Source organism: Dipodomys spectabilis, unplaced genomic scaffold (genome assembly GCF_019054845.1).
Source record: "Dipodomys spectabilis isolate Male_0828 unplaced genomic scaffold, ASM1905484v1 ptg000179l, whole genome shotgun sequence".
Classification (NCBI taxonomy): Eukaryota; Metazoa; Chordata; class Mammalia; order Rodentia; family Heteromyidae; genus Dipodomys; species Dipodomys spectabilis.
Window position 1 is genome coordinate 6,169,567 of NW_024870856.1, and position 23,569 is coordinate 6,193,135.

Consider the following 23,569-nt stretch of genomic DNA (forward strand, 5'->3'; position numbering starts at 1 on the left):
AATGCGTTAGAAACACATGCATGAAAGAAACAAAAACATTAAAATACATATTTAAGGGTTCGTTTTCCTAACACCACATTATCTGACCTTTTCCGCTTGACTCCTACCTATACTAGATATTGCAAATAAGGGAAACCATGGGTCCTATGTTTCTTTGGGCTTGGCTTACTTCACTTAATATAATTTTTTCCAAGCCTTTCCATTTCCTAACAAATGGGGCAATGTCATTCTTTCTGATGGAGGCGTAGAATTCCATTGTGTATATATACCACATTTTCTTGATCCATTCATCTACTGAGGGGCATCTGGGTTGGTTCCATATCTTAGCTATGGTAAATAATGCTGCAATAAACATAGTTGTGCTGGTAGCTTTAGTGTGGTCTTTTTTGTAAACATTAGGGTAAATGCCCAAAAGTGGGATTGCTGGGTCATAGGGGAGTTCTATGTGAAGTCTTTTGAGGAACCTCCATACTGCTTTCCAAAGTGGTTGAACAAGTTTACATTCCCACCAACAATGAAGTAAGGTTCCCTTCTGTCCACATCCCCTCCAGCATCTGTTGTTGTTAGAGTTCTTGATTTTTGCTGTTCTAACTGGAGTGGACAGTTAAGATTTTTTAAAGTAAGATCTAAAAAGAAAAAATTTTTAAGGTGTGAATGTTCTTTACTCCTAGAACTGCCCTGTAAGGGACCTGGAATGGTACCCCGTAGATTGACATGGAAAAGCACGCTTGATTTTTGCCTTCCTTTTACTCTTTGCGCATCTTTCAGACAGTTGTTTAAAGTCTTTATCCAATAGGTCAGCCATCTGCCTTTGCTCAGGAACAGTTTCTGTGGGTTATATTTTTTTCCTTTGACTTGGCTTCCTTCTTTCTCTGTATCTCTTAAATTTCCTTTTTATTCCTTCCCATAACAGCTTTTATAGGTAATTCTAAATGCTAATAGTATTGTAACAAGGATTTATAACTCCACTTTTTTTCTGTTTCTACTAAGTTATACACTTTAAAAAGAAACAAGTATTAGTCTATACGCTATAATTGTATGGTTACTTTGCCTTGTAACTCCACATCCTGTTCTCTGAGCAATCTGATGAATTTGAAAAGTGATAATCAGTTTATTTTTAGCACTTAATGTACAAAGGTGTAATTCTGTGAAATTGTAACAAGGTGGAACTAAGAGCAACTTTTTGTGTTGGTGAAGAAAAACAATATGAATTCAGAGTAAAGTGTGATAGTTTTATGATATTAAAAATAATCTCCATGGTAACCATATAAGAAAATAATTTAAAAAATACATAAAGAAGATGAGAATAGAATTAAGACATTCCAATACAAAACAACACAAACAAACACAAAAGCATCAGGTACCATTCAGTAGTGCAAGAAGTAAGTCACATAGGGGAAAAAAAAATCAAGAAATGGCAGAAGTCCTTCCTTACCAGCAAGAATGATCCATTATACCCTCCAATTAAAGACAGAAATTGACAAGTACATACTGTCTGTAGAGACTAACTGCATCCAAAGGTCCAAATACACTGAAACTGACTGGGGATATTTGTACACCCACAGTCCTAGCAACGCTGTTCAAAGTGGCTAAAATAAAGAACCAATCCAATGTCTGGTGCTAGAACATAGACCTTACGGACTTCATTCTACATGAAATTATCCAGTTACTAAAACACAAAAGTTACAGCAAGTGGGGCTGGGAAGGTGGCTCAGTGGTAGAGTGCATTCCTTGCATGCATGAGGCCCTGGGTTCGATTCCTCAGCACCACATAAGCAAAAAGAAAAAAAAAGCCGGAAGTGGTGCTGTGGCTCAAGTGGTAGAGCGCTAGCCTTGAGCTGAAGAGCTGAGGGACAGTGCCCAGACCCAGAGTTCAGGCCCCATGACCGGACCCAAAAAAAAAAAAAGTTACAGCAAGTAGAGTGGGTTGACGGGCCAGGGAAGGGGAACTGGGAATTGTTGACTGGGCCTAAAACTTTAGTTTTTCAAGATGAAAAGAGTTCTGGAAAGATGGCAATGGTGTTTTATAAGTACGTGGATGCCTTGACATCGCTGAACTGTACACTGAAAATTAACACATCTTATTTTTGTGTTTTTTACCATAAATTTTGAAAGTTAAGAGAAAATAATTTCAGAGCATAAGCAAAAACTCATAGATCAGATTCAACATCTAGGAAGAGGAAAGCCAAAGATATATTAAGACCTTCAGGACAAGAGCCTGGTGGACTTCTCCAGTCCAGTTGTTCTGTTCTGCCCGATTCCAATATCTAAAATCCTTTCCCTAATCCAGGGGTGGGAACCCTTTTGCTTCAAAGGCCATCCAGTGATGTTAGCTGATATTGTTAAATTTTTGAGTGCCCCCTGTGGTGCCTTGGCAGGACCAGACTAAGCCATTCCCTGGGCCTTCTGCAACCCCCAGGCCAGAGGTTTTCCACTCCTGTAGTTCGAGACATTTGGGTTTGTAGTAGTGCACAAGAAAAAGCAGTGACAGAGAGGACTTTATCCATGATCAGAAGAAATGCCTTGCCATGGAGGAATGGCTGGAGTGTCTTCCCTATAATCCGTACCTCACAGATGCCACCAGGGGGGAAAACTAAGTGGCACTGTGCACAGTTTTACCAGAAGTAAACTTAGAAGAGAAATAGAAACAGCCACAAATAATTCAACAGACCCCACATGGCAGCAGAAGTAATCAGCAAGAACAAGCCTCCAACTCTTGCATACACAGTGGACTTCTGGGCTCAAGTACCATCTCAGGGTGCCATGGTTTGTGAGGTCTCCTACATGAGCCCATCCAAGTACATGGGTGTGTCTGGCACCTCTTAATAGAAGACTCCAAGAAAGAAACATGATAAAGAGAAACTAATTTTACTTGCAAATTTTAATAAGAATCTGAACATATAGGTGATACGACAAAATTAACAGGACTTAAGAAACAAAGAACTTCCACTCATCTAGTCAAACCACTACTAAATAACCCCATGCTGCTGTACCACATGTATGGTATATATGTGTACACCAGTGGGGAACCAGGAAGATGACACAGAACTAGAGGGAATTAGGGAAAAACATACAACAGCGGGACCCATTAGCTGCACAGGACATTGACCAAAATGAACTAAGCAACTTAATGGCAGCGATAGGAGGGAAGGAACAAATGGGAAAGAGGGAACAGCTGATGCTATGCAAAATAAAAGAAATGTACATACCACCCAATGTGGAAGAAATAACTGTATCGCAAAGCTCATAGAAGTCATAAATGTTATAAACCGTGATAGACAATTTGCTCCAGGAAAGTTAGAATGTATTTGTGACTTTAACTGAGCATCACTATCCCACGATACTGTGAAATTTGGGAAATTATGTAATCACTTAATCACAATAAAAAAATAAAAATAAAAAAGAATCTGAACATAAAAAAAGAGTTCTCTAAGTACTTTGATGTTTATGATAAATATCCAACAGAGAAAAAGGCAGCAATGTTACAAGACTGCATCTAATCTGTTATGGGTATAAATAAAACATGGTTGTTTGTGCATAGTTATTAACTTTTACACACAATTATTAGTTATTACGCATAATTATTAGCTTTCTAACAGGCATCTCCCAGGATAGCAAAAGTCAGAGATAAAGTCCTTTTCATAAAGACTAACTTAGAAGAAAGGACCCAAGGACTCACAGGGACTCTCCTGAGACCGAGGGATGCAGTGTGCAGTACTGTGTTGAGTTCTGCTTCCCTCTGAGCGAGCCTTTCTTCTTTTAAGTTGGGAGTCACATTTGCACACACTGGAGGGCCAGGCAAGCCACCTGCTTTTCCTCACACCTCTCGGAGTCCTTGAACGTCAGTGACCGGTTTACCTCTGCCATGGACCTTCCCATGTGACTCTCTCATAGAACGAATGTAATCCTTTGAGTGGTACTCAGGATTGAACTCCAGTACTTCATGTACTGCTCTACCCTTGAAGAGTTACAAACCTAATCTTCTCATTTTTATTCTATTTATGAGACAGTGTTTGATTACTTTGACCGTGGTGGCCTTGAACTCATGATAAGTAGTGAGGCACATTATGCTGTAACTCTTGGTGGAGAAAGGAGATGGTATAGAAAGGAAAAGGGTCTTGTGCAAAGAGACACAATGCGAGAGATGGAGATCTCATCGCCTCAAGACCATTCTGTTGGGAATCCAGTCTCAGCATGAATGTCACTGGGAAAAAGCTATGACATACCCAGTTTCGAGTATTTTTTCTTTGTTTTAAAAACAAATAAAGCCCAAATTTGCTTCTCTGCCTATTTCATCTGTCCAGCTAGAAGTTTCTGAGCCATGCATGACTTCTGCACTTCACTGGTCTTCAAGCCCTGTTAGCAGGAATTCCATCATGGCTGCTCTCTTGTCTTCCTACAGCCCATGGGACCCCCTTGTAGTCTCCAATTCCATTGTTTGTGTCCTGGGATATTCCACATGGTGACATCAGAATAAGTCCCTCCATCACTTTCAATTGGTGCCAGCCCTTTCTCTGATTGTTTGATCAAATTAAAACCAGAAGACTCTGGTCTTCAGATTGCTGATGCTACTGTCTCTTTTTTCAGGCCAGAGTAGTTCACTCTCCTCTGCCTCATGCCAGGCTCAGCCCCAGTGAGCCCCAAGCTCCTGTTTCCTCTGATTGCATAGAGCATCCCAAGCTCCATTGGGACTGCTGCTGAGTTTCCCACTTGTTCCCCATCCTGGGTCCTAGAGAGGCTGGCCCAGTCCCCTTCCCTCACCCCTTGGAAGACATACAAGACAGCTCCATCCATTTCTCTCTTAAAAAAAAGAAAATCAATAACTTGATCAGCTTGGTGGTGTTGAGCTATTAAAAATTAAACTTTTGAGCCTTACAAAGTCTCCTTATTGCCACTGTGTGGGAAGAAAAGAATTAACTCTTTACCCTTCAGGGACCCAAGTCTGACTAAGGGCTGGAGATTTTAAAAAAAGGGAAGAAACACTTTATAGATTTTTTTTCTAGTGTTAGGAACTTGGAGATAAAAGAATCTGGGGGACAAGGAATGGTTATAAGGTACGAGCACTAGTGGAGTTACAATGCTGATAGATCCAGAGGTGCAGACTAGACAGCTTCATTGATTAGAAAAAGACCACACTTCTCACCCTTCAGTCTTACTATGCTGGAACCTTCCGTTGATCATATCAGAATTCTGTCACAATCAACTTGGTTCTGTTGCTTTCCTGACCAGCAGAGCAATCCTAGCTTCAACACCTCATAGTGAAGCCTTCTGACCCAGCCCCAGTCCAACCGGATTTCTCGCTTTCCCGAGGTGGTATTACAGGCACACAGTACCACATCCCTTGTGCCTGTATTCATTCTCTGCTCGAATTACCTTTTCTCCCCCCACTCACCCCTCCACCCCCACCACAGTTAGCCTTAAAGAGTCTAAATGCCAGAAAAGGCTCAACGCTTTCCTTGCTGCCCAAAGTTTCCTGTGAAAAGAAGGCAGGATTCTGATTCCAATGTAAAAAGACAGATTTCCGTTCATCAGATAAAAAAAAAAATACATTAAAAAATAAAACAAGAATGTTTGTCTTTGAAGGAATTAGCAAACTTCGCCGGAGGTCTTCCCTTTACTCAGTGATTTTATCTGACTTGTTTGTTCAACCGTGTACAAGCCTTAGTGTATCTCCTGGTGAGTGTACACTACACGAAAAGTCTCCAATGCCAAGCAGGTCTGTTCACCCCTGTGGGACCGCGCCATGCGCTGAGCTTCCCCCACAGCTGAGTTGCTCAAGGCCACACAGAGCACGTGACCCCTGACCTTTTACACATGGTGTTTTCACAGCACACTGAGGCACGTGGAGAGGCTACTCAGTGGGGAAAGGGGTCCCCATTTCCTGAACATGACAGCAACACTCTGGTCTCTTCTCACTCCTTGAGGAGACAGAATGAAACCACACATGCGAAAATATCTGACATAACTCTAGCCATAATATCAACCAAAACCAAGGAACACTGTCACCAGTCTCCCTGTCCTCTTTGCTGTCTACCTTGGCGAATATCCTTGGTCTCCCATACTCTGTCCTGTGGGCACAGAGATGAAGATGATCTTCCTCCATCACTTTCCTTCCACAGAAAAGAGAACAAGTTCACCTTCTCATTTCTGTGGCTCTCACATTTGTTTTCTAATGGCTAAGTGGGGCAGGAGTGGATTCCTAGCCAAAGTCAAGTCTGACTTCATGACAAACGGATGGAGCATGTTGTTCCAAAGACTGCGTGTACTGAGCATTTTCTCTAAACAGTTCTGAGTGCTGTCATTAGAAAATAAATACCCCACACTTGGGGTTTCAGGCAAGCCAGTTTCCCAAGAGACGTCCTCTGCTCATCAAGTGAATGAAGACACTTTTATTTCAGTCATTTCAACATCAACATTTTCTGTCCAAACTAAAACAAGTCATCTGAATGTGGGTAAAAGCAGAAACCAAAATCAGTGGGCCTGTGTTTTATGTATTACTGACTGAAATTAAGATTCTGCCTACTCAGGTAGGGTTCTTTGTTCTACCCCCAGACTCCAGCACTAGAGGACTTAGCAGCAAGTGCAGGTAGCATTTACAGATACATGGAAGGTAAAATCTTTCAGACAGCTTTGAGGAGCTAGTGCCCTATGTCTCATGAAGATCTAAGAAGTAAATAAACTAAGAAGTAGATACTTGACAATTGTACCGAAAAAATTAAGAACAAGCAGGGTGCCAGTGGCTTATGCCTGTAGCTACTCAGGAGGCTGAGATCTGAGGATCATGGTTCAAAGCCAGCCCAGGCAGGAAAGTCCATGAGACTCATCTCCAATAAACCACTAGAAAACCGAAAGTGCTGGTGTGGCTTAAGTGGTAGAGCGCTTGCCTTGAACTGAAGAGCTCAGGGACAGTGCCCAAGCCCAGAGTTCAAGCCCCATGACCGACAAAAAGAAAATAAAAAAAATTTAAGAACATCCAGTTGTGCTATGGGCACTCACTTACTTCCACAAGTAAAGAAACAGAATTGGAGGTTATAGATAGGATCAGTTCATTGTTCTTCTGGGTTATTGGTAATGCTTTGGAAACTAAATGAAAGTACTCTATAAATATGTCATTCTAAGTACCTTTAATTACCAGGAATGGTGAGATTAAGAGCAATAAAGTGAATTAAGGAGGTAGAGTTGGATTTTTTTATTTTTTACATAAAGAAAAATTTGCCAAATCTGTGAATGTTGTATTATAGAGGAGTACAATAACATTTTCAGCAGGGGGGCAAGCTTGCTGGCATGCTGGGTATTTAGTTAGATCATTCGTCTAGGTTCTCTTCCTGCTTTCAGTGTCTCCCTTTCCTTCACAGGGGTCAGAACTCACAAATGTGATCTTGTGGTCACATATTTGTAGTATGACTCTTGGTAAAAATAATATAGGTCCCAACGTTGCTCCCATTAAGGTACTTTTGAGGGCTGTCTTACAATTGCTATACAAAAAAAAACAAAATTGCTATACATTATCTTGACTTACGTGAACTTTAAGAGAAATTCAACAGCTAGTGTCTCCTGAGTCTGTTTCCTTTTTAGTAATGGGTTAAATCCTTTCTATACACTTACTCATTAAATTTTCAAAGTAATCTTGTAAGTTAGGTACCATTATTCATCTTGCTGTGTAGTTTGGACACACCTGAAGCTTAGAGGCATAAAATGACTTCCCATGAGGAAATGGCCTTGGCTCACCATATCTATAGGTCCCTCATCTTTGAATTCAACCAACTGCAGATATATGTGCATATATATAATTTACATCTATATTGATCACATTGATCATGTACTGACTCTTTTTCTTCTTATAGCCCCTAAACAATGTAGTATAATATTTAAATAGTATGTTTTTGCATTCTGCATTGAAAGTAATCCACAGATGAAAAAGTGTGAGGAAAGAAGTACATATGCTGTTTTATACAGGGACTTGAGCATCCACAGATTTTGGTGTCCACGGGGAGCTGTGTGTGGGATGAGTCTCCTGTGGACTGGGAAACATGAGGTTGTATGTGTGTGTGTGTGTGTGTGTGTGTGTATGTGTGTTTGAAATCACCCAGAAGAACATTCAATGATGGGAAACTGGGGAGCAGACAGAACAGTATTGGCATGGCCTCTTGGCTGTCTTCCTCCATTTGACCACGTCTCACCTCTTCCCTTCATTTTCTTTTCCAAAGGTAAATACGCCATGCGAGACCTGGTGCACAGGCTCCCAGGCGGGAACAACAGCAACAACGCAGCGAGCAAGGCCATGTCGGATGACACCGTGACAGCTGTGTGTTGCACCCTGCACGAAGTGATCACCAAGAACATGGAGAACGCCAAAGCCTTACGCGATGCCGGCGGCATCGAGAAGTTGGTTGGCATTTCCAAAAGCAAAGGAGATAAGTACGTTAGCTGGTGACTTCATGTCTATGTGTTGGTAGGACTAGTTCTTTTGGTTTTGTTATATGTGCATGCATGTGTGCATGCATGTATGTGTGCATGCATGCCTGTATTTATGTATGTGTTCATAATCTATTTATTATTTAAACTACTTTGTGGTAGTAGGACCTAAACCCCAGGCATGCTTGCTACTCCTTCAGCCACATCTCCACCCTGTTATTGCATTTTGTTTTAAGACAAGGACCTGCTAACTTTACCAGTATTGGCCTCGTACTCATGATCCCCTCCTCCTGTCTCATAGCTGGGATTACAGGCATGCATTATTAGCACACTGAGTGATTTCATGTAGCATACTGCCATTGGAAAATATCTATTAGTGATAATCAAGGGAAGGAAACAGCAAACTTATTCCACTAGCTATTTTGATTCTGAGTCTTGGTTTGAAAGTATCAATAGAGTAGATGTCACTCCCAGCCGGCACAGTGTGCTGTTCCTCTGGCAAAGCAGACAACCAGCTCATCTGGGTGCATGAGAGCATCCCTCTGTTGGCAGTGACCCTCTGTGTGGTTGCAAGTCTGTGTGGATGGAGGAATGCTCTTTAGTTCTGTGCCTCTTCACCTCTGCCTAGCAAGAGGAAGGATAAGGGAAGACAAGAGGGCAGGAAGAGGGCAGAGAGAACTCAGTTAGAATCCAGTACTTTCTCATACTGTGAGATTTAGGGCAAACCATTTAATTTAACAAGTCACTGGGGTCATGTTTCCTAACTGTAAACTGAAAACTTTCATGTATAATATATGTCCTGGAATACTAATGAAACTTGAAAGAACATATAGAAATGTCCAAGGAAAGTTATGAAGGGGAGCTTGCAGAGAAGTGGAACGAAAAGGTAAGAGTAGAAATGAATGCAACATACCACCAGATGGAAGTCTTCCAGGGTGACTTAAGAATCCAGGGAATTTTACTGCGTGCAACTGAAAAATATCTTCTCCGGCCAAATTGTTAGTCTATTGCTGGGTTGTCAATTCCTACAGAAACCTTCACTCACCTTAATTAAATTTTGCCTTTCACAAATCCTTCAGTGTAATCAAAGAAGATTAAAAGGGTAAACCTTTTGTTATCAAGTGCCTGCCTACTTCTTGACTTCTCATTCCCTGCCTCTCATTCTTTTATCTCTAATGCTAAGTAATTTCTCTTTTGTTATTAGAGACTGAGAAATATACTTTGAGAAGTTCTGGAAATCTTCTCACTATTTTATTTAACTCAGTATTTTATCAGGGTATTAAAAAAATAGGCATTTTTGTTTAAGCACCCTGAGACTACCAAATGGGTCCCACTGTATATCAAGTAGAGAAACTTGATTGGATTTATGCAGTATTTTGGGATTTAAATTGTTGGCTTGAATTATGCTTGTCTTAGGATGTGTTATAATAAAATACTATACCACACAGGCAGGAAACTATGCAGTGCTCTCCTTCATAGATCTTAGTAGATCTTTAGGATCTTGAATTAAAGTGCTTGCTTGTTTTGAGCATTGAGAGGTTAATATATTAATGTTTTCGAAGAATATACACGAGAAACAAAGTATGCTGAACAAAAACTACATTATTTATTGTCATGAATCATTCAAATATTAAAGTACATTGAAATTTGAGTTTTGGAGAGTGGTTTGACATTTATTAACTTCCTTTAACAATCTGAGCATTCATATAGTAGTACCATCCAATGAGCTGAAGATAGAAAACTTGTTTTCATCAGACCTATGATCAAAGAAAACTATTAGTGAAACTATTTAAAAGTGATTGGGAGGAATTATCTATGAAATAGTATATACTCTTTTTGCTAATGCAGAAAATCACCTAGTTAGATCTGGTCAAAATTTGATTACAAGGGGAAGATATTTTTCAGTATCAGCAGGCTGGATTTATTCATTTAATAATAAAAGTCAAACCTAACTGGAAGTGTTGTTGAATTGAGTTGGGTCAGTATCTTTCCAATTATAGGTATCCAGCTTACTCAGACTTACGTTTTTTCCCTGTCGTTTTCCTCTTCATATATATATATATATATATATATACACACATATATATATACTAACTAATGCAAGGATCAAAACGAGTTTAAAAAAAATAACTTCTCTTTCCCTACCCTCTCTTCAATTTGGTAATTGCATTATACTGTTGTCAAAAGGAAACAAATCCAAGACTTACCATTTGTCATGATTCTATAATTACTTCAGATATTGAGATTCCACGAGCTCTAGACATGTTTTAATAAAATAAAAACTCCTTATTGGAAATGGAATTCTTGGAATTGCAGTTGATTCAATAACTGGACATGACAGGGCTATCAATTCGATGTGGTTGACTGATACAATTCTCACCCTGAATTGCTCTTGAAAACTTACTTCAGGGAATCAGGTCAAGCTGCTTTGGGATTGAGCTAGTGTGGGGAAACACAAGAAGGGGAAAAAATACTTAGTTGTGACTCTCCATTTTATGTATTTATTTTATTTCTAAATATGAACATGCTTAAATGTGTAATGACGTGAATGAATCAAACTAGCAAGTTGCAGGCATGATTGGTGGGGCTGTACCTCTCAGAGTGTATAGGACACATAGACCAAGGGGACTGGTAATCTGGGGCCCTACTGCTGGCATGACTGGGCTGGACAGACATAAGGAAATACAATGCGTGAGTTCCCCGGGCAGCTGTGATTGGACAGTCTAGTGAAGATCAGGCACAGTACAATTGTTATTAACCCAATTCTCATACTCGTCATTTGAAATCTTGATAACTTATTCTTTTCACATAATTTTAAAACCAAGTAAGGTCACTCTATTGTGTTCATACACTTCAAAACTACATTTTTTTTCTAATTTTAACAGTTGTATAGGAAATAGTGCTGAATGTGTCATTGTATTTTGTCATAAGACAGAAAAGCTATTAACAGTCTCAACTGTTCCTTGTCAGTACGTTGTGGCTTAAGTTATAATCACTTGTCACATTAGAAAGATTCAATTCTTCAAGTCCTTCAATCAATAGTTACAGTTTCTCAAGTGGATATTTCTATAATACCAATCTAGTGGATGGACCACAAACATAAGCCTAAAAAGAAAGCAATGTTTCTTTGACCTTTGTCTGTCATTATAACACTGATACACATTGGTGTTTAAATTGAGAACTCTTTTCTTCATTACACACTCACAGTGTCTATTTTGTAGCTACACAATGAGTAGAAATAAAACATTGCCTTCTGTCAGAGGAATTTTTCATACTGAATGCTTCCACCACACTATCGCTACCCAGACCCTAATAGATGTTCCTCTAGGGTTGAGCGAACTCTCTCACAGACAAATCTCTGCCTAACAGTAATTAAATACAACAAAGCAGAACAGTTCATATTTTGTTTCTCATTGCTTATCTAGTAATAAGTGTACCTTTATCTGTCTCCACAAAATGGTCTAAAATTCCCTGTCATTAAGTCAGAGGAATTTAAACTTACATAGAGATGATGATACTGTCCTAAATTGGGTAATAATTTTATAATGATTCATCTTAGAAAAATAAAATAAATGTTACCTTAATATGGCTAATCTGTCAGAGAAAACAATGTGGATTTTTATAAAAGCTGTATCATGCAGCCCAAGTTGAACTCCAGTTCAGAAATAATAGATGACTGTTCCTGTTGTCCTCCAGCCAATGGATGAAGAGACCTTAAAATTAATCTAATTTTAAATATGAAGGCCCACAATAAAAGCAGTCATTGTGTCAGCTGTGGACCAACATGTGATAATTTGATTACAAAAGGCATGTCCTTGAAATGCCTCTCCGCTCCAACCTCAACTGACCCGTCTTCCATCTGCCCACTTTCTATTTCAAAAGCTATTTTACGTCAAAGGCACCTTTGGTTAGAATTTAGATCTTGTGTCTAGCAGTTCTGTCAGCCACGCAGCACCAGTCAGCTCAGTCTGGGTTATCACCTGGGAGCTGTAAACAGTGACCATTCTTGTGGACCACTGGTGTCCACACAAAATGCCCCATAGGGCCTGCCCAGCCTACCACCTGCTTTTGAAGATGAAGAAGCCCTTTCCAGAAGTTCCTATGATCTTGACTTCTCCCTGTGCACTGTGGTGCAGAGGAAAGCACTTTCAGGGCGTGCAGGGCTTTATTTCTAGAGGCCTGCCCTGGCACGGGCCTCTTGAGTGCACGCTCAAGAGCACCTGCCCTACTCTCATCGGGCTTCCCAGCCAGGTTTGTGCACGGCGTCCGCGGGAAGAGGAGAGCCCCTGGCAGAGGGCACAGGTGCACAGAGCAGGCAGCATGTGCTAGGCCTCGGTGGGGACCGGGACCGTCTTTTCCTTATGACTCAGGTGTGGTCTGCTATCCTACACTACTACCCAGTCCCCGGAATCCAGCCCTTTCTAAGTGCTACTTGTTGCGTGGAGGTTTTTCCTCTTTTTGTTAAAACATGTCCACTGGTGTGGACACTGGTCTTGACCAGAGTATCCCTTCCATCGTTCTGTCCCTCATCCATCTCATCCCACCCATCTCCTTGAGTTCCCATTTCTGTTTCCACATATAGACATGGATTATTGTGGCTATATTTACACACCAATCCACTACCCCGCCCCCTGCCATGACATGTTCTCGCTTCCTGGTGTTCATTTTCATAAACTATGTGTCAGTTGTTCAAAGGGGCTATGCCAGGAAATCTTACACAAAACTTATACTACATGGCTCTCCTATGCCATATATTTTATAGTTACATATATCATCTATTATAGAGCTTACATATTCCATGAGCATGAATGCCTATGACCCTGAGTGTGTTTCTTCTTTCTACTTTCTTTTCCAGACAAATCCCAAATCTGCATTCTCACAAAAATGTCACTACTGTACTATTTGCATTGAGAAGATTCTTTGCCAAACTGTAATGCCTTCCTGTGTCTCAGGCTTGTGGATGTGTGGGTGAGGATGACAACAGTTGGGGACAGATAGACAGTTCCTTGTACTCTCCTGGAGGCAAGAAAGAGTCAGAAAAGCCAGGGGGATATAGATCTTGATGCTTCCTGACAAGGAATTGGGTCCAAGCCCAGCTGTCACTCACCATCTGCGTTTCCTGTCTTTTCTTCATCAGACACTCTCCAAAAGTGGTCAAGGCTGCATCTCAGGTCCTAAACAGCATGTGGCAGTACCGAGATCTGAGGAGCCTGTACAAGAAGGTAAGGTCTTCTCACCCTGCTGGCCATGAGCTAGCTACACGCAGCCCCGGGCCCACGGCCCAGCCTCTGGCCATAACAAGAAGCATCTCAGGTACAGAGGCCACTTGTCCCACAGCCCCAGCTCCACATTCCCAGAAACAAGGGAATCAGTGAGGAAGCAGAAAGAGATCTAGGCCTTGTCGCTAATGTCTTCCAAGATGCATGAGCCTCTGTCTCTAGACCACAGACCCACAGTCATGGAATCCTATCCCAAGTTATTTTTGCTAAGAGTTTATGATTTCTTTTGTTTTGAATAGGTACATAATAGCTCTACATATTTACAGTATGATGTATAAAATATATATGGTATAATAATCAGCTCTGGATATTTATTATTTCATTGTGGTAAAAATACTGAAGATTCTTCTAGCTCTTTTTAACTAAGTGAAGTAATGTTGTAAACGATAGTACATCATCTAGGCCTGTTCTGAGCTTCTGAACTCCATGATAGACTAAAAGGTAATGAGCTCAGGAATCCTGGGGAAACAAAATCAAGAACAAGTTTTGACAAGTAATTTTAGAAAGGAATCAGGAAAATGATAAAACACAGTTGAGGAAGTTGAAGAATCGCCGCAGCTCAGAGGAGTAGCTGGAAGACACAGACACCTGAGCCAGGGTTAGCCCCTGAATCCTCAGTACTTTGCTGTGCGCTAGGAAAGAAGACAGTCCCACTGACCACCAAAGGCCATCTTGGACCCTGACATTTTCCTCGATGCGACTTCAGGCAGACAGTAGCGGCGCGTCTAAGAAGGCATCCCTCCCAGAGTGGCTCAAAAATAAAACGTGACAAATGCATGTATAGAGATTTGATTCCACACTTCATTTCCGATGCTGTTGTATAAAGAAGTCGCAACTTTTTTGGAGGGGGAGTAGGTAGAGGTGGGAAATAGTTCTAGTGATATCTCCCAGGAGCCATTGTTTTGTTGTTGGCAGTACAGCAAGCATTCATAAACAGGGGTAGACAACAAGATGGAGGACAGTGAGAAGTATCAGGACTCAGGGAGCAAAACCAGGGCTGGAGACGGGCACCTGGGCTTCCATCAGCCACTAACCGAAGAGCATGCTGGCTTCCAGTGGAGAAGGAAGGAACCAAGGTCATTGTATGTGATGCATTTGTTCCCAATTACCACCCTCTGTGTCCAACTGACTCTCTGGGCAGGAACGAGGGGCCATAGTCGGTCACATAGGGTAGGGAGGGAGACCCGTCTTGCAACAGGGAAGCTTTGTCTTTTTTCTCAGCCAGTGGGAAAAAGTAAATATTTAATAACTGGCTCAACTAACTTATAATCTATTTCCAGATTTCCCCCAAGGCCTTTCTACTTCCCATTGGCATTCACTGCTTTCTGTCTGAGTTTATAGAGTTTAACTTAGCCATTTCTTCCCTAAAAGGTGCTACGCCTGAGTTGAAACACATCGTAAATGTTAGCAGAGTGTTCTCAATTAATTGCATCTAAGTCTTTTGTGTTTTGCAATGAGCAAGTGCTTTGGGGGTTCTATTCTGTTTTGCACAATAGTTCTATCCCAGCATCCCTGCAGAGCTCCCTCTTAGCCTCCTTTGGAAGCCAAGTGGAGCTTCTCCCAGGAACGAATACTTTGGCTAAACTGACAGCCAGCCATGAAGATCATGCTGTAAATTAGACATGAGCTGCTAGTTCTGAGTCAGCAGCTCCAGAAGCTCCAAGAAATAGAACTGCTTAGAAAACAGCCCTTTCACTGTGTCCCGAAAGCTGCCGCCTTGCTGGCGTACCTCTGCTCATACTTAGGTGCATTAGAGACCCTGAAAGATGTCTGTTGAGTAGTAGTCTGAATTTTCCACTTTGTCTGCTTTTTTATGTTGGTAGTAGAATTCAGAAAGTATAATTGTCTTCGTATTTCCATGAAAATAAGAATGTGTTGACAGGAATTTAATGGAACTAAGATTCAAGAACTAATGATGGTTGGAAGTGTGTTTCATATAAGGAGATCTAAGAATGACCTGGAGAAATCAAGGTGATGTTTTGAGTTGACCCATGATTAAAAAATGTTCAGAAAGAGCTGTTCTTAATCATTTCCAAATTATGCAGTTGTGAACTGAAGCATCTTTGTACTCTGTGTCATAGGATTGCTCATCGCCAAGCTCAAAATGCAAAAAAAAAGGTTTCCCATCTGAAAAGTCCTTCCATGAGAAAACTATTTCATTCATCTTCATGAATTATTTTTAACCAGTGAGGAAATAGATTTCTATTTTGTTCTTCATTGACAATTTTAACCATGGAAAATTGTCTGATCAATATCTTTTAATTATCCACATTTCCAATCTAGTTATTAAGCAGCAATAGCTTATTATAGGCTTAACAAATGAAGAGAGTTCCAATGAAAAATCTCAGACATGGGCCAGAGTGAAAGATGGAGCAAGTATTGCGACTTTATTGGATTCTGAATTACATGGTTTAGGTTTGAAAGTATTAAGTAAGGGAAGGAAAACTACAGAGCAAATCCTAGAGAACACGGGAAGTTTGAGGACAGCTGGGGCGGGGGCTGGCCTGGGAAAGGCAGCTGCTTGTGACTTGACAGAACCAGCACCATCAGTCACTGGATTCTTTGCTACTACAGCCAGGAACTGAGGACAGGGACCCAGGGACCCCTGTCCTTAGCATAATAGCTCCTTTATTTTACTTAGACACATTTAATTCACTGGACCTTTCTTCTAGTTGGCTGTTCTGATCACAACAAAGCCATGGTTGATCATGACATATCTGAGACCAAATACACATGGTAGCTAAACCTGTAACTTGAGGGAGGCGTGCCCTTCTGATGTTTGTCCTAAGGAGAAAAAATAGACAACTGGAGAAGAAGCATATATTTCATGTGATGCTTTTATTTTTATTGTTATTATAATTGTGATGTACATACTATCACAGTTTCATAAGTCAGGCAAAGAGTGTATTTCTTTTTGGATGGTGTCACGAGAAACAGCGATAGACCTTGGATGGACCAGGTTTCATAGCTAAGACTCAGCAGTTTACTAGGCTGTTTTGTATCCAGTTCCCTCTGCTGGCTGTTCATCCATTCATAACGGCATCCAGGATCTCAGCAGCCTTGCGGATAGTCTATGGCGTTGCTTATACCTGAAGAGTCTTCTCTGTAGCCAGCTGGACTCTCCAGGCACAGGGTCCTGGATTGGAGGCCAAGGTTTCCACATCTGATGTCTCTCTGTGATTCTTCTATCAGAGTTGGTAATGTTCCTTAACCTTGCATCACAGAACCTCTATGGGCTCTGGTGGAGAATCACTGGCACAGCTCATGAGTTCTCCCTCATCCCCACCCCGGTGCTGCAGGCTCTCCTGTGGGAGGTAACAGCCATAACACCTGCCTCACCACACTGCTGATGGTCTCAAATGGACCGGCAGTCATCAAGATGCCTTGTATGCCGGAAAGCAAAAACACCCACAGGAGTTCTAAAGCTCATTCAAAACAGCTTCTCTTGCCATTTGCCTGACAAACGCTGTCCCTGCCATCCTGTCCCATCCTTTCCAAGGCCACTAGAGGATTGGAGCTGAGGATTCCATCTTGTCATCTCCTGTGGCTGTTCACTTCCACCAATATTTTAACAGCTCCATTTCCCTTGCGTTCCTCTCCTGTCTCCTCTCATCTCCATGCAAGTGTCTCTCTGCCTGCCAATCAGATAGCATGCTAATGAGAATGATGAACCAAACCATAAAGGCAGGGTTTATACAGAGCAGTGAAACCCACTCTTGGTTTCAGAAGTCATTTGCTTCCTTTTCATGTCAGTGCTGAGCCTGTGTGTATAGCAAGCCAGATGTGTGAAAGACTCATTATATTGAGGATGGTACTGAGGCCTAGGGTTACAATATGCTGTGAGATCAAGCAAGACCTATTTCCCCAAAGAGTTCTTGCTATGACCCTGTATGCTTCCAGTTTGAAAACATTATGTGTCAAAATAGCCTCGTTCACAAAAACAGTCTTTCCCAACACCCAAGACAGAGCTCTTCCCTTGTTACCTTAAGCTCTCTGCTCTCCTTCTCTTTCATCTGCTCATCATTCCTTATGTTTTGGCATCCATGAGGACTTGGTTCTCAGAACTTGGTCATTCTAGGCACACTTAGTTCAGGTGACCATAAATCTTCCCCTACATCAGTCAAAAAGCAAATGTGCTTGTCTCTCCTATCCATTTCCCTAGCCCCAGTCAATGCTCCTATCTTTAGCCACCTGCTACCCAGACTGTTCAAATACAGTATTTGAAACATCTCACCAAAATCAGATCCCAAACAGGCTTTCTCCTAGATTCGGCTCCTCTTCCTTCATCTTCTGGACCTCAGAGACCCGGCACAGGTTGCCAAGGAGTGCCCAGGTGCCTCCCCAGGCTCCTGCCTCTCCTTCATATATGTGAATCCAGTTCACCAGAAAGCCACAGACACCAGCCTCTACCCCTTTCCTTCTACATTCTTGGCCATGAATAGCTGGATCGTTGTTCCAGGTTCCTTACACACTTCTCATCTTCACATTTGTTCCTCACTACCTCTTCCCCAGAGGACAGCCAGAGAAACCTTCTAAAGAGCACACATGGGTTACTTCAAGACACACCTTCCAGCGACTTCTGTTGTCCTCAGAACACAGTTGGAACATCCTAGCACAGCTCATGCATCCTTTCTAGAGCAGCCTCAGCCCTGCATTCTTGCCCACTTGCTTCCTCCAGCACTTAACACTGCCATATCTGCCCTGTGCCTCCATTTACGCTCCTCCTTCCTCACAAAGCCCCACAAAGCCTTCCTCTAAGTCTGCACTCCGTCAGGTAGCTCGTCCCAATCTTCATTCCACCCACATTCTACCTACGTTCTACCTCCATCTCACCATTCCACTGACATCTCTACCATCACCAAAAATCACTTATCTCCTTCATCTGAACTAAGTTATACTCCTCACTTATCTGAAATAGACTTTGAATGAATCAAAAAAATTTAATTCATGTTTTGAAAGAATAGCATTATAAATACTTGAAACCTACAGCTAAGAATTGCAATAGTATGGCTCAGGAATATGTAAGATATATTTACATTTTTATTGGAATACAATTTCCTTTCCTGATTTAAATATTTATTGTGGGAGAAATCGCACTGTGAGCCTGGGGGGGGGGTCCAGTCGTGGGGCCTGAACTCTGGGTCTGGGCACTGTCCCTCAGCTCAAGGCTAGCACTCTACCACTTGAGCCACAGCGCCACTTCCGGCTTTTTTCTTTTTGCTTATGTGGTGCTGAGGAATCGAACCCAGGGCCTCAGGCATGCAAGGCAAGCTCTCTACCACTGAGCCACCTTCCCAGCCCTGCAAGTTATTTTTGCATTAAAAACTGCCACACCACCTGTCTGCAGCTCTGACATAATTAGTATCCATTCCTAATCAGCAGTGCAAGGAGTATCAGGCAGAATGAGAGATGATGCCTGAAAGAGACGTCATTCATTTTTGCTAGAAAAAAGGAACTCAGTAGACTAAATAACTGAATCCATACCTGTGTCATTGGCAAAAATTAAAAAGATGCTTTTTCAACTTGATACTTTTTAAGTCATCATTCCTAGTTTATCTGAACTACTTCAATTCCTCAGTTTCCCAGAATTCATGCTTCCACTTTTGGATACCAGGGTCTATAAAGATAGAACCTTCTGCTTAATAAAATGCAAAATTGAAGCTTATCTCATCTCTAACCAGTATGGCTCTCTGGTTTGTGGGTCTTCCTGGGGCATTGCATCCATGAACAGTTTAGCAGGCCATCCTGAACACAAACTCAGCAACAGGCTTTGGTTTTAAATTTGACATGGTCCATTTTGCTAGTAAAGAAGTATTTACATAGCAGTTAAAATAATACAGTTTATTACAGTTACTATAACGTGGATTTTTTTTTTTTTTTTTTGCTGATGTTAATTTCAGAAGTTTGCCTCTGTTCTCTTAAATCTTTTTACAGTCTTTATAGTTTTAGAGAAGTGTTTTTCCCCATAACACTGGGCATTATGCTACTGAGGCTCAAAGTTCCAGAGAAAACAGCATCACTCATTATGAGGATTAAAGCCCTTAGCTCACACATGCAAGGACCAATACGAAGATCCAGTGCAAGAATCAAATTCTTGTGGACAATGAATGGGGTTAGAAATCTGATTCTTCCCCCACTAATACTCCTGGCCTGATGCTTTCAGGACTGTGTCGCCTCTCCACACAGATCACTGGTATCTTACACAAGGAGCTCTTGTCTTCCAGAAGCCAGACTGCCTGTGCTAGAAACTAAGGTCATGTTTCTCAGAATAATGATATCGTATGTGCACTGTTGACATTTTGATGTGAGAAACAAAACATAAAAGTAATCTTTAGATGTCCTTTCCTTTATTACCAGGGAAGATAGGCTCTCGGGTTGCAGACATCATTCAGCTAGTGAATAATGAGTGTTGATAGGAGGGGAGTCACGCCCTTCACAGCCTGTCTCACACACAGCCCTCTTTTCTTCCTGCCATTGTGTTCATTTCATTGGTTCTGACCACCATTGCACTGACAAAACAAGAAATCAATAAGTAATTATGGACAGGCAAGGGAATGGCTGCGGATTTCCTCCACCATCCAAACCGTAGTGGGTGAAAGACTTTATGTTTTTTATTGACAAGAAGGTCTTTCTTCACAAGATCCCCTGACCTCTCTCAGACCATTCTCAGACCCTTGTCGTGTGCTATGATGTATGTAAAGTGATACATGCTAGCCCTGTATGTCTGCCTCTGCCTGTGGGAGACTACCATACACATATGAGCCAGTAGCTCTGGTCCTTGTAAACTGCCCTTATGCACTTGCACTTCTTATCATGATCACCTGCTGGGTGTTCAAGGACTGCTAGATTCCACTAAGGATTAGAAATCCATTTTTGAAGCATTGTAAAGGAGAAAAACCACAATGAGACCAAGATTCAAATTTTTGATCTTTTATCCTTGCTGAAAGAAAAGGAAAATGAATCAGGAGGAGGAGGAGGAGAAAGCAGAGCAGGAAGATGAAGCAGCAGCTCAATACTTAGTATGCTGACATTTGGGGAGTTAATACATTTTATTTGCTGGGTACTAAGGTCATGTTGGAAAAACAATACATCCTCTATAGAAATAAACTACTAAGTGTAGAGCTATTATTTTAACAAGGAACTAGTTCAACAGGAATTTATTCATCTTTCTACTATGTGGGGGAAAAATTTAACCAAGAGATCCTTGCAAAACCACAAAGACTTTTCACTAAATAAAAAACAACATAACCAAAGCTAGTGTCCTCAAAGTTTACCATTGTATTTCCTCAAATGTTTTCTGTCCAAATCACTTGATGTCAAGTTAGAGTAAATAATGTAAAGGCTGAGGTTAAACTCGGCCATAGCACTTCCTTCTCCATAAATCTGGCCATTTGCCTGTTGATGTTCGTATTGACAAAGAAGATCTTTCTTCACCAACTCCCCTGACCTCTCTTAGAGACAATTCCCAGACACTCATCATATGATATCTGTCCAAAAACAAATGCACAAATGGGAACAGAAGCAAAAAATCAATCGTGCAAAAGTGGAAATCGATGCACGTGACTGCTGCTAAACAAGAAGTGACTAAGTTATACTGTTGCTGGAGTAGATGCTCACGCGAGGGCAGCATGCAGCACAGAGCCCAAACTGAACATTTCCTTTGTGATTAAGTCCACCATGTCACAACACCCAGAATCAGAGCCTACAAAAAAATACCAAGACACAGAAGCAGGCAAAAAAAGGATTAAATCACAAACTGGAAAACTTCGGATTGTTGAACGTAAATTTATATACACTTTTGTGGGTCATGTTGGGCTGTTATCTCCCCGTGTACTCAGTTATTTTTCCATGGATCAGGTAGATTGGATGATGGTGTACCTGTGAGAATCAATCTCAGAAGATGCCATGTTGAGTTTTGCCTCAGTTTCCGACTCTATCCTCTCTCCCTTTCATCAGCTTCATCCTTGCCCGTTCTAGTCCCCAGCCATAGTATGCAGAGATGGAAAGGGGTGAGGAGACTGGACTTGTCCAGTGTGAGTATATCTGTGAGAGATGTCTACACACTAGCTTCTGCTCTCATGGAGACAAAAGTATGGCTTGCTAGGATGTCCCAACGCACACACGCGCACGCTCTCACACATACACAAACACTGCCTATGAGGATAGGGACACTGGGAAATCACATTAACATTAACATCTGTAAGTTTCCCACAATTCTGAAACATTAGATATTATGCCCCACTGTACATTATGTCTAGAAACCTATAAGGACAGCTCTGTATTTGCTCTTTTTATTGTTATTATAAAGATGATGTACAGAGCATGTCTGGCCTGCTGTACCCAGTTAGTCCATGTGCTGGACACATGGAAAGGAAAGAGCAGGAGGACGTCCCTTTTCCTTTTGGAGAGTTGGCTTCCAGCTCTTAATCATGTGACCAGACATTCCTGCTTGGGAGCTAACCAAAAAGCAGCATCTGTGGTTCAAGGTGGAAGAATTAAACAAGAAGGCTACTAAGAAAGACACGTTAGGTGCACACTAACACCAGTACCTCTTTTGAACATGTCCCAATTTTTTTTTTCACACTTGAGAGATCCACAGTGCTTCCACATCACGGAACATGCTCCTTCTCTAATTCCCAATTGGCTTTGACTTTGAAAACCAGCTCATGTCAATGATTCCATAGTGTTGTGCAGAGGCCAGTGTGGTGGGAAAAGGAGGCCTGAAAGTTTCTTTCCCCTCCCACTTGGAAGGGCAGGTGTCCACCTTCAGTCTCTGTGCGACTTCTTCACCTTCCGATTCATGCTTCCCACTTCTGCAGCAGTCCTGGCAGACACCTTCACTTCCCACTGGAATTTCTCCTCATTGCAGCTTTCTGCTGGTCCTGGAGCTAGCGTGAGTCAGAGAAAGCGTCCAGCTGCTACGTGAGAGCCTCCACATCTAATGTTCAAACTCTAGAGAAGTGTGCTCTTCTGCGCACGTAGCCAGTCTGGATAGCCAGTCAAATGTCTCTGTGGCGCAGTCGGAAGGTTGAATAGCCAGTCAGCTCCTCTCCCCATGAGCACTAACAACCCACTTACCCTTCCACTTCTCCCCCAGGTGCTGCCAGGCCTACAACATACCTGGCAGTGGCAATGCCTGGGCCTCACTTCCAGGTCTCTGTCACGTGGCCATAAAAAGCCACCACATGTAGGCCACCTATTAAGAAAAACAGATTGGGGAGATCAGTTTCTGCCACATACTTGCTCAGTAAACAGCTCCCTCCTGGGCTTTCTGTCACTCCTCCCCTCATTTTTCTCTTTCTTGCATACTATTCCTGCTCAGACTCTTAGGCGGACCCTGATCTTCCCCAAGGCACCTTGCTTTGCACCCCCATAGCTCAGCATGTATGCGGTCGAATCTGTTCCAAGCATTTCTGAACACATCTGAATGCCACTGGTATCTACATTAATTTCTGTCTGCTCTTCACGCCTGTTTGCTAAATGCATGTTAAAGCTCCACTGTAGAGCCACCAGTGAGACTTCTCTCTGTGGGTAGGCACAGGCCCCTAATTGTCCACACATTGAATACCTACCTCCCCCAAAGCTATCTTTCCTCTCTTCTAGTCCATGTGGTAAACTACCAGTTTTCAGAAAGCTGCACGCTGTGTGGAGTGATCTTTACTGCATACACATGCCAATTCGTCTGGTTCCCTCAGCATCTCTGAACTGCAGCCACATTTCCCAATTTCATTCCTACCATCCACGGTCCTGGCACAGACTGCCTCTGGTTTTGTCGGTCTTCCTTCTCATTTCGGTTAAACCTTCAGAACATACATTTTAAAATCCACTTCTGACCTTGCCAGTCTTCTCATAAACCACTCGGAACCCTAATTTCT

General features: G+C 41.9%; 1 protein-coding gene across 1 annotated transcript in view; it reads left to right on the forward strand.

Moving 5' to 3' along the window:
* The window catches only part of Ctnnd2 (catenin delta 2), a 788,751-nt gene that overhangs the window by 739,397 nt on the left and 25,785 nt on the right, over positions 1-23,569 (forward strand). The window contains exons 18-19 of the mRNA XM_042695245.1: positions 8,208-8,418; positions 13,553-13,637. Coding sequence (XP_042551179.1) covers positions 8,208-8,418; positions 13,553-13,637 — 296 coding nt within the window. The remainder of the gene's footprint in view (positions 1-8,207; positions 8,419-13,552; positions 13,638-23,569) is intronic.